This window comes from Brachyhypopomus gauderio, chromosome 7 (genome assembly GCF_052324685.1).
Source record: "Brachyhypopomus gauderio isolate BG-103 chromosome 7, BGAUD_0.2, whole genome shotgun sequence".
NCBI lineage: Eukaryota > Metazoa > Chordata > Actinopteri > Gymnotiformes > Hypopomidae > Brachyhypopomus > Brachyhypopomus gauderio.
This window is the reverse complement of record NC_135217.1, coordinates 20,072,448-20,087,447: the sequence shown is the minus strand read 5'-3', so window position 1 is coordinate 20,087,447 and position 15,000 is coordinate 20,072,448. Positions and strand designations below refer to the sequence as shown.

Here is a 15,000-nt window from a genome sequence, read left to right as displayed (position 1 = left end):
ATCATTACCAATATTGGCAGCTCGTCAGAGTTGTGGAGAAATTTAATATATGTAATTGGATAAAATATTAATAACACACATTAAAATAATTGGATCACAAATTCTTAGAAATGTAAGGTCTTTACACATAAGATGAGGTATTAAAAATAAATTAAGGTGTCTGTCTATATAAAAACACTGGGATGTTATGTCAACAAAAACTATGGAAACTTCCAGAAATTTTCTCTAACTTAAGGGAGGGTAAGCAGAACAAATTTCAGAGAACAGTGGTGAAAAGAAATGTCAGCACTAATGAGCAAAACATCTCACAGAAATGTTTTCATTGGATAGAAAGGAGGCAACATCGTGTCTTTAAATACAGGTATAGGATCTTAAAATAGGAAGTACTTTAAATGTAACAGAGGTAAATAGAAAAATGTCATCAGAGCGCTGAGTGCATGCACAGCTGTGACAGTGTGTGTGTGTGTGTGTGTGTGTGTGTGTGTGTGTGTGTGTGTGTGTGTGTGTGTGTGAATATTAGTGTAAGTATATGAAAGGAGCAGTGATCTTCAGCTCAGGTGAGACATGGAGCCAGACGTGGGGTAGACGTGTATTAATTATTAAAGTTCCTTCTCTCCATCTTTGTCCCTGCAGACATGTTTTTCCTCTTTCAAAACAACCACAGAATGGAAGAAGGTTTAAGCAAAGGGCAGAAGCGTTAAAGCTTTAAAAGCTTTTAGGATGATAGGCACATCTGAACGAAGAGACAGAGACTGCACAGGCTGGCCAATCCCCTCACACACACACACACACACACACACACACACACACACACACACACACACACACACACACCCCCCATGGTACAAGTCATTGCAGTTATTGTGGAAAGCAGAATTATTTTAGTGGTGAGGGCAATGCCTCTGTCCCAGAAGCCAGACAGAGTTTCTCTCTTTTCCTGAAACACCAGATCAATCCTGCAGGGCACAATCTCATCCTGCAGGGCACAATCTCATCCTGCAGGGCACCATATCATCCTGCAGGGCACAATCTCATCCTGCAGGGCACCATATCATCCTGCAGTGGTGCTCTTGTATGCACTTGTATTTGAATGACATTCTACTCCCTTAAGTGCCACTACAGAGAGTTCAGTCCATGCCATTTCAAAGCCATGGGGATAAAGGATGGGTGGGAGAGATATTAGCTCCAGAGAGGGCAGTCTAGAGAGCATTCCCTCCAAACTTCCAATAGCTGGAGAACCTTACAGGAGAAACAGACCAATCCATAGACTATACTAGCACTATACAAAAGCTAGCTATGTTGGGTATTTCCATTCATTGTCAGTCCAATTACCCAGTTTAGGTGAAGGGTTCTTTTAAGTTTCCCTTTGAGCAGCTCTGTGGTCTGTCATTACCACACCACCAGACCGCAGACCGTGTGCCTGGGTTCAGGTCTGCCGTTAAGCAGCCTGTGCCTGCAGCCTTGGGCGAGCTGTCCACGCGCACAGCCAGACGGAGCAGTTGGTGGTGCCCTCACCACTCCAGTACAAAACCACGTTCTCAAAAGATGTGGAATGCATGTTTTACCATGGCTTGAAAGGGAAGTGTAAGTGTATATGTGTGTGTGTGTGTGTGTGTGTGTGTGTGTGTGTGTGTGTGTGTGTGTGTGTGTGTGTGTGTTTGCTTTCAGTGGGTTACAGATGAACTGTTTTCCACAACACTTTTCCAAAGTAAGAGGATAATGATGGTTACTGCACTAATCCCGAGAAACATGTCATCAGTTTACATATTAACTGCACTCATAAGATGATTGGACATTTTCCATCTCGTTGGTAAAAGCACAGTGTTGTAAAAGACCCCCCTCTCCGCGCATGTAACGGGCATGGTGTCAAAAGCCTCCCGCAACACTCCAGCTTTTCCCCACAACTTAACAAAACAGCCGTTAAATGGTTCTCAGACGCGCCAGTGTTGCAGTGTTCACACGCACTATTTTTTTGCTTGTATTTTCCCGGTTCGTGCGTGTAAAAGCGATGATGTGCAGAACTGAACGCAAGGAGCTGAAGCGGCCTCCACCGTATGTTTCCATCTGTTTTTATGACAAATTGCTCGGGGCATGTGAGACGGCGCGTGCTTTTGAAGGAGCGTCATGTGACGCATCAGACTGATGTGGCTTCAGGCGTGTCTGCGCTCGCGCTCAGGCGCGCGGCCCGACCGAGGCTGCCGTAACTAAGCTGTGGTTCGTTACTTTTACGACCCCTTCGTCTTTACTCCCCTCTCAAACGCTTTGATGACCTAAGGCTTTCAAAACGTTAGCCTGTTTTTAATTCCTCTCAGGCGAGTGTTTGTATAGGATATCTACAACTTTTAGCTTGTGGAAGTATTAGTCTTCGTGTGCTCCGGTCTTTGTAGGGGAAAAAAACGCTCGAAAGTGTATTTTTCTCAGGGCAATAAACTAATGGTCCCTTCAGGTTTGGCGTTTGCTTGGATGCACGAGGTTTTGTAAAAGTTCCGCTGTTTCTAATTCAGCCCATATAAATCGCCACTCCGACGCCTCTTACGCATGTGATAATAAAACCAAGACTTGACGTTTTGTTTTTCTCGCACTACTCTGTTTCCTTCTGCGTCGGCCGGGTTAATGGGCCCGCTGCTCTTAACAGCGGTGAAAGCGTCAACCTCAAGGTTGGACACACTGCACACGAAATGACTTTACATACCGGGCATTGGGGTGTGATGAGGTTACAATTCCGTTGTTCTGCTGAGATAAAGCAACCTTCTTCAGTAGGTGCAATAATTCCATCTACAGGCTGGCAAACAAACACACAAGCGTGTGTTGTGTATGTGAGGTTACCTCCTTTTCTTTAAGATCTGCACACAGGTCACATTCTTACACTCACTCCTCGTTTCTAGTACCACCTTTGTCTAATTGTAAGAGTTTTCCGTGTAACGTCTACATCTCTCTCTCTCTCCCGCCCTGCGTAGGTAACGCGTGCGCGAGCGGTTTGGTGCCTGCCGTCGTGCGGGCCCCTCTCCCGCCTGTACAGTCCTCTCTGGGCCTGAAGCAGTTCCTCCCCTTCCCACTGGGTGCCAGCGCCACACTCGACCTGCTGCCTGGGTTCAGATCTGTGAGTCACTCGCGCGCGCTCACACACACACACACACACACACACACACACACACGCACGTCCACATGCTAAAACGTGCGTTTTACACAAAAATGTGCGTGCATACACAAAAACGCACACATACACAAAGATATACAGTACATGCTTTCACCTTTGTGCACACATATGTATACACACGCATGCATACACATACATAAACACACACATGCATATACACAAATGTACACATAGGTTGGGGATTTACGGTAATTGGTTTTGGTGTGCGTACCCATGGTGTTTGGCATAGTTTGTACCATGGCTTTTATGATGATTGCTATGTGACAGTTGGCAGGGGCAAAGTCATGTTTGTGGTGGGGATAAAAGCACAATGAAACCTGGTTGTGGAGTGAACAGCTGCAAAAGCTCGATGACATTTGATGCTGGTGGTAGTGATGGTGTAAGGATGTGGTGGAATGCCATTATACGTCCTACCAAAAGGACGAGAAACATGAGAGAACGGGGAAGGAGCCAGGCGAGCTTAAGCTAGCAGCCGGCAGTTGGTCTTATGAAAGTGGCGCCATGCTAAACGATGTCATGGAGGCTAGCGGCTTTCTCTCACCTTGTTTGTCTTTTTGGCAGCTTGAAAGAGAGTGTCAGGGAGATTGATGGAGAGAAAGGGAGCGAGAATGAGAGGAGGGGACAGGAGCAGAGGGGAGGAGACAGGAGCAAAGGAGGGGAAACGGAGAAGCTCCTATAGTACCTGCATGGCGTCTAGTCCAATCAAGCGTCTTACTCACACCAAAGAGCACAAGCGTTGTGAGTTCTCAACATAAACAACGGTTTATACATCCAAGGAGTAGGGGGGGGGGATTTCTCTGCAGGCAGCTCTTCCAGACAGTGGTCAGACTAATGCCATTATCCTGAGCGAAAGATGCTCATTAGCTTTCCCATACCGACAGATGGCCTCCTTGCTGGTACACCTTGGCTCGCCATGCTGTCTGAAGAAGCTGGAGACTAGAGACAGGGTGATAGGACAGCTTCTACCCGCCACAGCAGAACTATGGTGAATTCACCTCAGTACTCCGAGCGGAAGAGAGGATAACTCAAACATGTTTGAGTTAGTCATGGAGAAAAGAAGGGCATAATATAACACACACACACACACACACACATACACAAGCTTGTGGCTGAGAGTTACAGGAACACAGCTGGCAAAATTCACATTAGTTCCGGATCACTCTTACTTTAATCTATATAAAACAGACTTTTCCTCCAATAATCACTAATGCAATGATCAGCTTCCGATGTAGGAAAAATGATCCGGGATTAAGACCCAATCTGTCTCTCTGTCTCTCTCTCTCTCTCTCTCTCTCTGTCTCTCTCTCTCTCTCTCTCTCTCTCTCTCTCACACACACACACACACACACACACACACACACAGATGTTCTTGGGCTCTCCACTTCTCTTTTCTTCTCATTCTTCTGTACCCCCCCTCCCCCTACCCCTCTCCTCCCTTTCCCCCCACTCTCCCCTCCTCTCCCTCCTGCTCCTCCCCCTCTCCCTCCTGCTCCTCCCCCTCTCCCTCCTGCTCCTCCCCCTCTCCCTCCCACCCCCCCACCCCCCTCCCTCCTTCCCTCCCCCCTCTACACCCCATACATCTGCCATCACAGGTCCCACGGGCTGCTAAGGGTTTCATATATCAGGGTCAACTTTAGCTCTTCCAGATGCAGAGAGGCAGTTCTGCTCTGGTGTCTTTAGTGTGTTATAGTGTGTATGTGGGTGGGAGAGAAAGTGTGTGAGTGTGTGTGTGAGTGTGTGTGTGTGTGTGTGTTTATGCACTAAGGAAACAGTGAGGTCAGATTCACTGCATCGTCTCAGAGGCATGCTAAACATTCCTCATCGTTATAAATTATAAAGAAACAGAAGAACCTTATAGAATATGACAGCTGTGATTATCCAACTTTCACATGTATGAGCAACAATGTTTTAGAACTGGGCACTGTAGACATTTTTCATACACTTCACAGCTGTTTTGGGTGTTGGCCATAACGTGTCGGCATGGTGACAAACTTCAACATGTTTGTGAGTGCAAACGCAGGTCACTTCAACCATTTGAAGCAGTCTGGTGAGAACCTCTCAGCTTCAGTCAGCCCGGAAGACAGCTTATATCCACATAATCTCCCTCGTTCAGTCTTCCAAAGGCAGTGCAGTGTAGCTCGCCTGGACCAGCGCCACTCAGACGCGACCGTGCCACTCCACACATTCTGCTGTAGAGAGCCGTGCGTTTGCAGCTCGTCCTCCCGGGCCACACAGGATTGTGGGAAATTAGAGCCGGTGGAAGAGAAAGGAGGGGATGAAGAGGTGATCCTCGGCTCAGACAGACAGGACTCCGGGCAGATTAGGTGCGCATTTGTCAGGCCTACGACGGGCGCTCGTACGTCTTGCTAGAACCCTGGAGGACGGGGGTCGGCTGAAGGCCCCTGAGAAGCACTGATGTTTGAGGATGGGTGGAGGCCTGCTGTGTGCTGAGGGTGGAGCGGCTACAGAATTGAAGAAACCGCTGCAGTTCGGAGAGAGTGACGTCAAAAGCGGGCAGGCTAGAGGAGGAGAGGGAACGGGTCCAAGCGTTTTTCAGTTAAGGCTTTTTCTGTTCCCCTGTCTGCCTCCCAAAATACCATTTATTTTGCCTGAAGCCGACATTTGTCTTTCTGAAGCAATACAAACTCTATTTCCCCTGTAGAGCAATCAGCATCGGGGCTATCGATTTCTCACCCTGCTGCTCGGCGGAAAATTGCTGTGGAGTGGAACGGCAGGAGGGATGGGCCAGCCAACGTGCTGACTGCCCCGGGCCTCACCTGTCCCTCTGTTGACTGGCCAGTGGCTGAGCGATTCGCATATAAACACGCCGTTTGTTTTTGGTTATTGTGCATGCATCAGGAATGAAAACTGAGGATATGAGTATTAGAGACAGCTTGAATGTTGGTGTGTAAATCCCACTGTATGAGTTTTCTTTGTGAGGGAAGAATGATCTCTGTTCACCTCTGACACTGACCTAGAGAATTAGAATCCTGCCCCACTGCTGCTCTCTATGGAGGCGTGGCTAGCCCCGCCCACTACTTCTGCAAACATACCACCCCCTGCTTATTCCCAGAATAATGTTTCATCTTCTGGGTGTCATTTGGTGTCACCGTGTAGTTTAGCTTGACAAAAGTTTCATTTAGTTTCACAATATTGTGCATGTGTGCCACTTAGAAGCAAAGGCAATTCCAGTGGGAGACAGTGTTTGCTCACCAATCTCACCATCTCGTGCTGCTCCTTGCCCATGTGTGCTTGTGTGTGTGTGTACGTGCATGTGTGTGCGTATGTGTGTGTGCGTGCATGTGTGTGTGTTTGTGTGTGAGTGTGTGTGCGCGAGTGTATGTGTGTGCACGCGCGTGTGTATGTGTGAGTGTGCGTGCGAGTGTGTGTGTGTGTATGTGTGTGTGAGAGTGGCCTTCACCTGATGGAATGCACATCAAATGTCAAAAAGGAGTTTTTATTGGCTGCATTGTGCCAGTAGGTCTGTGCAGCAGGTTTTAATTAAAACCTTTTATGTGCTGTAGATACAGAATTAGAAGAAGTGAAAATATATCTCAAACTGAAAGGTTGCTCACTGGCTACACTGAAGTTTCGAGCCATTTCCGAGCCTCCCACAGGCCGTGTCCATGTGTGTGTGGAGACGACTGTGAGTCATGATGAAGAATTGTTTTCACAGCACTACATCCATTAATTAAAGGGAAGGTATGAACTGCCGCCAGGCAACAAGTGCAGCAATGCTGTGAACACAACATCATGCACAAGTGCCCCGCCCACCAAATCAAATCCCGCCCACCTCTGTAAAGTTCTGCCCAGGTGCTGATGTCCGGCTGCCCTTAATGCATGCTCAAGGAATTGCTCACTGGAAACACTCCTGGAGACACTCACCTTTGCGTATCTTTAGTGTGTGGGTGTGTGTGTGTGTGTGTGGTTGGAACCTGGATGACCTCAGCATCTGGCCCGTATGTTCCCCCCACAGCAGAGCCTGGGTGATCTGCACCTGCGTGGACCGCCACGCTGCGCCAAGATGCACGGATGGTGTGGCCGTCTGAATGGGCAGGTCGGGGTTGGGCACTAATGCTCATGGTTTCCGTTCAGCTCTTCTTCCTTATTCTCCTCTTCACTGCTGCTGCTCATGACCTACAGGCCTTTAGATCTTCACATTTCAAACGCTTTCATGAAACATATGGAAAATATTTGTAAACATGGACGTAACAAATGGAAAGTCACAGAAACGTAGTAGTAAGTGTTTCGTTTCATACTTGGTCGAGTTTGCACAAGAAGCACGGGCACATGATGGTGTTCACGGGCACATGATGGTGTTCACGGGCACATGATGGTGTTCACGGGCACATGATGGTGTTCACGGACACTTGATGGTGTTCACGGACACATGATGTTGTTCACGGGCACATGATGGTGTTCACGGGCACATGATGGTGTTCACGGACACATGATGGTGTTCACGGACACATGATGGTGTTCACGGGCACATGATGGTGTTCACGGACACATGATGGTGTTCACGGACACATGATGGTGTTCACGGACACATGATGGCGTTCACGGGCACATGATGATATTCTTTGTCAGTTTTCCCATTACACAAAGATCAATCGCACTCTGTGGCCATCAAAGTCTATGGCTATAGAAGACAAACCTCATCTCATCTGTGACCTTACGGCACTCATCGCACAATCCCCCGGATTATCCTGCTCACGTGCACCTGAGCATTCTCCATTTCACAATGGAAATCCTGAGGAATACTGGGTGAGCCATGGCAAGTGAAAAGAAATCCTTAAGGAAAGCTAATACATACTCAGCACGTCCTCAAGGCTACAGGGACAAGTGACCAAAATCTAGTGAGAAGGAGTCAGCGCAGTGGCGTGAAATTAAACTAACGGTTCCTATTAGCCATCATTAATTGTGAGCCACACTAACTCGAGTGTTCCTTTAAAGCTCATTCGTCTGTATCTTTAACGACACAACCCAGTTCTCTGGCCTGTGCGGGTGGCGGAGTGATGGGGTCAGTAACTGTGAAGTGCACGGGCTCAGTGTAGTCATGCGAAAGGCATCTCCTTTCTTCTGTTGTTTCAGAAATGGCTTTCCAAAGTATTGTCATGTTAAATGTAATGAATGATCTTGAGTCAGGGTTCGGCCGGGTGAGATCATCCTCTATCCTTCAATCAGAACATTTGGTGTACACGTGTGGAAGAGCAGGATGAGGGAGCGGGAGGATTTGGGCTCGCTGCAGGGTATCGGCTGCATTACGGGGTATACAGCCGCTTAACCGTCACGTATGCAAAAGCTGAGGCTCCGTGTGGAGCAGATGAGGTGGCACTGCACATCGACTGCAGATACTGTATGCAGCCACGATGGACTGGGAAAACAGCCTGGAGGAGGTGTAGCAGTTTTCATGGATGGATTAGTAAGGCGGATGGATTAGTAAGGCCTGGTTTAGCGGAGGGTAAGGGGAGAGTGAGCGTTCTCCAGAGTCTGGGCTGCATGCTGGCCTGCTGTGGAGGGAGAGGGGTCAGGAGTGTATTCGGAGAAAAGGACAGGGAAGGGGCAGGGAAGAAAGTCAAAAGAATGTGTGATTGTGTGTGTGTGTGTGTGTGTGTGTGTGTGTGTATGAGAGAGAGAGAGACTGTAATGAGAGAGACTGCTGGGGCAATGGCACAGCATGTGGTTTCTGAGCATTTCAGACATGCTGTGTGGCGGAGGGGGGTGGAGGGGGTAGGAAGGAGACATGAAGAGAACGTCCAAGCATCTCAATAGGACCACCACTGTGATGCCCATTTACCCATCAGCCCCGGGTCCTGGTACACAGAAAGAGTGTATTCTGTTTACTCTGCAGCTCTGAACGATCGCTCTCCTAACATACACACACACCACACATATTTCAGACATACCCACAGTTTGCAATTTCTGAATATCACTGAGTTATGAAACCAGAAAATCTAATCACAGAAGAGATACAGAAACCAGACGCAGTCTTTTTTACTGTGTGTCAGAGCTGACATTCAACAGCCAAAACGACCTAATGATCCACCTAGAGAACTGTATATCACTTACCTCGCTGCTTCCTGCCTCTCTCTCTCTCTCTCTCTCTCTCTCTCTCTCCCTCTCCCTCTCTCTCTCTCTCTCTCTCTCTCCTCTCTCTCTCTCTCTCTCTCTCTCTCTCTCTCTCTCCTCTCACACTCAAACAAACACGCAGACACACAGGCCAGCTCCATGTCAGGATGACTGTTATCATAGTTTATCACACAGATACGCTATGGCAGTCTGGGCTGGTCTGGACTCCCCCCTGCTAACATTTCTGGTAGCATGTGTGTGTGTGTGTGTGTGTGTGTGTGTGTGTGTGTGTGTGTGTGTGTGTGTGTGTACTGGATGTGCGTGCACATGTATGTAAAACATGCCTTGTCGGACCAACACCTGTGTAAACCCACCACCAGTGTACAGGACCTCCACCATGAATTGCAAATTTTGGTGGTTAAAATCAATAGCCTTGCTGATTCCATCTCATGCAGCTGGGCTAGATAATTGGACAACACATAGGATCTGGTATTACTTCTGACAGGTCATTTATCCCACTTTAGTTAATAGTACGCGTGCTTGCTGTCGACCACCGATGGACTCAGACTTTGGGTTACAGTGTATGTTTACTCTTCCATGCTTACAAAAAGAAAACAAAAACTCTTTGGACCATAGAGGATCCAGCATCTCCCAGACGTTGTTTGTGGTTTTCTATTTAAAACCTAATATTTTAAATAAATGAGTTGCAGTCCACTGTGCCTGAGCACTCACCAGCGGACACAGTGTGTGTCCTCCCGACTGGTCTTATAGCAGCAGTCACGGTCTGCCCAGTGTCAGTCCTGTCAGATTCCTGTCCGCATCCTGTCTGGCTCCTTCTCTGCAGATGGCATCACGGGACACGCAGCGTAAACCTTCTGACGTGCGCCTGTCAGCTCCAATACATCGTATCATGTTATATTTGTAGCTGTCTCAGGACAGTGTCTCCCTGCCTCCCTGACAGAATGGGAAACGTTGGTATTGCTTGATCGCGTGAGAGACAGTGAGAGTTTTGTTAAGAAGGAGAGAGACAGTCTCACGTTGGGAGAGGAGAGGTAGACAGTGCCGTTGACACTGTATAAAGACGCAGCATGTTAGCATCTGTCCACAGTCTGGCGGCTGGCTGCTTTTGAAACAGCTGGCGGTGAGGGCACTGGTGAATTGGAGAGGGAAAGAAGGGGAATTGGGGTTTCCGTCAGGAACAGAATGCACAGCGTAGCTGTTAGAGCAAGACACAGGACAGATACTGGGACATCAGCTCCAGTTAGGAAGCTTCGCCATCCTGACGGGAGGATGTTAGCACTCGTGCGCTGATGGAAGGAGATAATGACAGCGTTCTGTGTCTTACTTTACCAAGACTTCCTGCTCTCCTGTTTGGAGAAACCAAATGGGTTGTGAGGCAGCATATTAAAATGTGCTCATGTTCATATTGCTTTAAAAGCATAATAGTCCGTATTTATCAGGTTTTGTATAGGAGGGTTACAGACTCGGACCATGTATGTTTATGTTTGAGAAACACAGAGTGACCAGGCAGTGTTTGGTTTTTGTGTGTGTAAGAGGACAAGAAACTCCCAGATGGAGGCAGCACTGGACTGTGTGGTAGGTGTGCTTGGGGTTAACCTCAGGACATTGAGCAAAGCTCTCGTCTGCAGCGCCACGCTGCTTATTCTGAGGCAATTCCAGGGGGAGACGATGTTCACTCACCGGATGTTTAGCGACAGGTCATTTCGCGCTGCTACTTATAGATTGTGTGTGACGCTCTCTCGTTCTCTCCAATCCATCCCATCTGTCTTTCTATCCATTTCTCTCCTGAAATATTCCCAGAATCCTCATGGCCTTTGAAACACGCATTTTTGTGCATCTCTCCCATTTAGAGCAGAACAGATTTATACACCCATTAGATTATGTAACTTTTTTTTTCTACACTCTGTGTCCAAAAGAGCTCAGTTCACCAAGATCCATATGGCTGGAACAGAAACAGCTTTTGAGTGTGACGCTAAGGTTACACCCGAACTGTCTAGAAAGATCCTTTACCTAAAATCTCAATTCTTTTCCCCCATTTTGATGATAGCAGGCAACACCTTCCACTCACGTACAGTATCCCTTTCAAAATGGTAGTGAAATACACAGCGTCTTGCAGGTGTCAAACACCGTCTGTCAGTGGTTGAGGCTGAGGATGTGTTCCTAACGTGATTTTCCTATCAAGGAATGCTGTCAAAGTCTGTGCTGTGGCAGACGGAGCGGAACGCCATCCGCGTGACTACAGGAGTCACCGCTTCCCTGACCGAAGCCAGGAGGCAGACAGAAAGTTCTTCCTGGCTAAACGCAGGAGAACGGCGTGAAGCGTGCGAGCGGGCGGGGGAGGGGCGAGCGGCCGGCCCCGCTCTTTCGTCTCGCTTGGTGGAAGTTTATTGGCGTGAACAGGCAGCCACAGAGCATTCCAGTTTCCCATTAAAACCAAACGGCGCTCCCTGCCTGCCCAAGCACATTATGCACTCTGATGAGACGTGATCCGAAATGACTATCCATTACTTATGCCATGCGTGCGTGTGCCACACGTGATAAGATTTTATTACACATATGACATATTTGAGCAGCCATCTCACGACCTACATGAAGGTGTAGTGGTTAGAGAGGTGGAAGGTGTTACCAGTTTCAGATGTTTTGGATAACGCACACATTTATGTGCACAAGCACAAAAGAAGTTCACAAGAGTTTGCAAGTGTGTAAATGCAAACATGTTTATATGCAAACAAACGTATTTACATATGCGTCTCCGTACGTATGCGCATATGTGTGTTTGTGTGTGTGTGTACTTGTATTTTTGTATTCCTGCGTGTTCTCCTGGTGATTGTGGGTGAAGTGTGAGATGGGAGAGGGACTCAGAGGATGTTTTGCACAGCGAGCCCCTGAGGTCTTATCTCTCCGCCGGGGGACTATCTGCTGCTGTGATGTTAATTAGACTGCCCACTCTCTCCCTCTCTCTTTCTCTCTTCTTCTGCCTCTCTTTCTCCCTCGCTCACTCTGCAGATGGACCCAGTTCAGAAAGCCGTTCTACATCACACATTCGGCATTCCGGTCTCCTCCAGAAAGAAACCCGCCTCGTGCACCGTGTGCCAGCTGCGATTTAATTCACAGGTGAGAGTCGCCGATTGTGCTGGATGTGCCGTCTGCAGTGACCCCGCCGCCCCTCCCAGACACCGTCCCGCTCACACAGGGACATGCTGTCTCGTTTGGCACATAATAACATGCTTATGAATCGTGAATCGAAATGCTCAGGAATGTGCGCATGTCAAAAAATGCTTATCCATCACACCGAGCAGAGATCTGCTGAAAGTGGGTGGAAAATGACTTCACTTTCAATTTTGTGCTTTTCATGTTTGCATTGCACAGGTTAAAAAAAAAAAAAAAACCATCCTGCTGTAGAAAGGGTTGTTCTGACGATTATCCCTGGCCACACCCTCTTGTTGTCAGGCAAACGGTTGAGAAGCAGAATGACACATTTAGTGCTGTCCTCCAAGCGTTCTGATGAAATATTTCACAACAGCAGGGAAGACCACATCTCGGACCAGAAGTGTGGGGTCATGACCTTAAAAAACCATTACCAGGGTGGTCATGCATGCAACATGGACGTCTGGTGCACAGTAAATGCATGGGGGCTGGTCCCACATCTCCCAGTCCTGCTGGTTTTATGGCTACTGTAAAACCGATTCATTCCCATGCTCTTTTCAAAAAAGCTTTTACCAAAGAGGACTGCTGGAAATAAATCCACAACAGTGGTGCAGATTCATTCAGACTTCACAAAGCTGCTGCCTGTTGGAGGCAATTCCTTGCTGTGCATCTAAATTCACGAGAACTTCCTCTCGTTCGGGAATCTCTTAATGTGTGGGTCTTTAATGCAAAGGGCTTTACATTAGAAAACGCCACTTTCTCCATAACCCTTCATTAGGGAGGTTATCTATTCCGACACCCTGTCAGGGCCGTTACACGGCAGGCGCCGCCACTCTGTCCTAGGGCGCTCGGCGCTCGTCTGAGCTGTCAGTAACTGCTGCTGATTTTCTCTCACGTCCACCGCACCACGAGACGAGAGAGGACCCAGCAGGACGCTGCGTTCACATCACAGCAGAGCCACGTCCCTATCAAAGACAGCTGCCTCTTCTCGCCTACCGCACACCCCCGCTCTGAAATTGGACGGGCCACCGAACTCGGGCTGGGGGCGGGGGGGTTGGGGTTGGGGGGAGTGGTGGTTCTGTTTTATGTGTCGCATTAAATGAAAAGACAAATGAGAAAAGAAAAAAAAAAAGGCTTCACTTCAGATGCAGTGGATGACTCTGGATGGAAATTAAAGTAGGTTTTCAGAATTCATAGACTGATGAGTAAGTAGCAGTCCATCCTGTACCCCTGGGTGGACCTTATTCATCAGGTATGCATCTGAACCAACGCAGTGCTTGCAGCGTGATGTAACTGCAAAAGGTGGCCGTTACCGCTCAAAGCCATTGGTCCCTTAGTTGCTAACCAGCGAGCTTCAGGGGCTGCAGCTGTAATTTGCTTGTCTGACTGACTGATAGTGTTATTTAACGGAGTCCTGTCGCTGCTGTCCACCTTAGTTAGACATGCCGACGAGAAACCTCTCCCCCCTGCACCAATCACCTCCACGTCGGTCTGAGACAAGAACTCAGGACAGTTCTTACAAATCGGGCCTTTAATAAAAGCTTGATTGCCGCACAGATTGCACAAAATACTCATCCATATCACACCTCTCACCACACCTCTCTTTCTGTATTTGCAGTCGAAGTGGCATGAATAGATGGAAGAAGGCGTATAACTTCACATTAATCTCCACTCTGCTGCCATTTTCATGACAATATGCCCCTCTAATGATGCGCTACTTACAAACCCAAATGAAATAAATCTGCTTGATCACTGTCTGCAACATCAGTCGTTTCCCTCTCTGTAAGGGCAGGGCATTTCTCAGGGCACCGCCAGCTTACTGCTTTCACCAAGATGTTAATTTCACACTTCAAATTTGTTCTTCTCCAGACGTCTGTGGCTAAAAGACAAATTATCTTAAACGTGCGGTGTGAGATTTTTTCAGTGCAATGCAGGGATGGGCATGCTTGATTTTGGGATGGGGTAGATTGCCCCCTCGGGGCAAATATTTCTGAACAGCTCATCCAGGAACCTGTTCTCAATGTAGGGGGTATTTCACAGACCAGGTTTCCTGGGTTATCTGGATAACCACACCAAATAAAAACTTTTTTTACTGAGGTACATATATGTAGAAATACAAACTAAACGTGTTTTCATGTTTATCATGCAGCCCTATTAAAATCTCTGTGTGGGTTTAGGAGGAGATCAAGAGAGAAATCAATGAGTGTTTGTGTGTGTGTGGGCGTGTGTGTGTGTTGGGTGTGTGTGTTGTGATGTCAATCGGTGATGTGGTGTTGTGCTCGCACGCCTGCCTCTGCTTGTCAGTGTGTGGATGGCCAGCCTTATTTATTCCCCGAGGCATTTTGTGCCTCCCGACAGCCGGTTCCCACCGCGGGCGATGTCGTGTGGTCGGGCAGCTAAAAGTCCTGCACACGGCCCTGTCCAAGTGAGTCATAACACAGCTGCTTTGAAGGCGAATTCAGATGTCACTCTGCGTCAGAAGCCCTTGACAACAGCCCTCTGCATTATTAACAGTCTTGGGTTCCTGCCCGTGTAGACAGGGTGAGGAGCTGGTGTATTTACACCAGGGATTCTGTCATTAAAAAGGCAACAACCCACAGCAA

At 48.0% G+C, this 15,000-nt stretch overlaps 1 protein-coding gene and 1 long non-coding RNA gene across 3 annotated transcripts in view; one reads left to right on the top strand and one right to left on the bottom strand.

Moving 5' to 3' along the window:
• Nucleotides 1–3,041, bottom strand: part of LOC143519210 (uncharacterized) — a 13,777-nt gene extending 10,736 nt beyond the window's left edge. The window contains exon 1 of the long non-coding RNA XR_013132382.1: nucleotides 2,693–3,041. This is a non-coding gene — a long non-coding RNA (uncharacterized LOC143519210). The remainder of the gene's footprint in view (nucleotides 1–2,692) is intronic.
• The window catches only part of znf385d (zinc finger protein 385D), a 26,488-nt gene that overhangs the window by 1,912 nt on the left and 9,576 nt on the right, over nucleotides 1–15,000 (top strand). The window contains exons 1-3 of one of the 2 annotated variants that reach the window (XM_077012408.1): nucleotides 2,641–2,657; nucleotides 2,958–3,100; nucleotides 12,257–12,364. In XM_077012408.1, the coding sequence (XP_076868523.1) occupies nucleotides 12,257–12,364 (108 nt within the window). In that variant the 5' untranslated portion in view covers nucleotides 2,641–2,657; nucleotides 2,958–3,100. Of the gene's footprint in view, nucleotides 1–2,640; nucleotides 2,658–2,957; nucleotides 3,101–12,256; nucleotides 12,365–15,000 lie in introns of those variants that run through there. The other variant, XM_077012407.1, reaches the window with a different exon arrangement.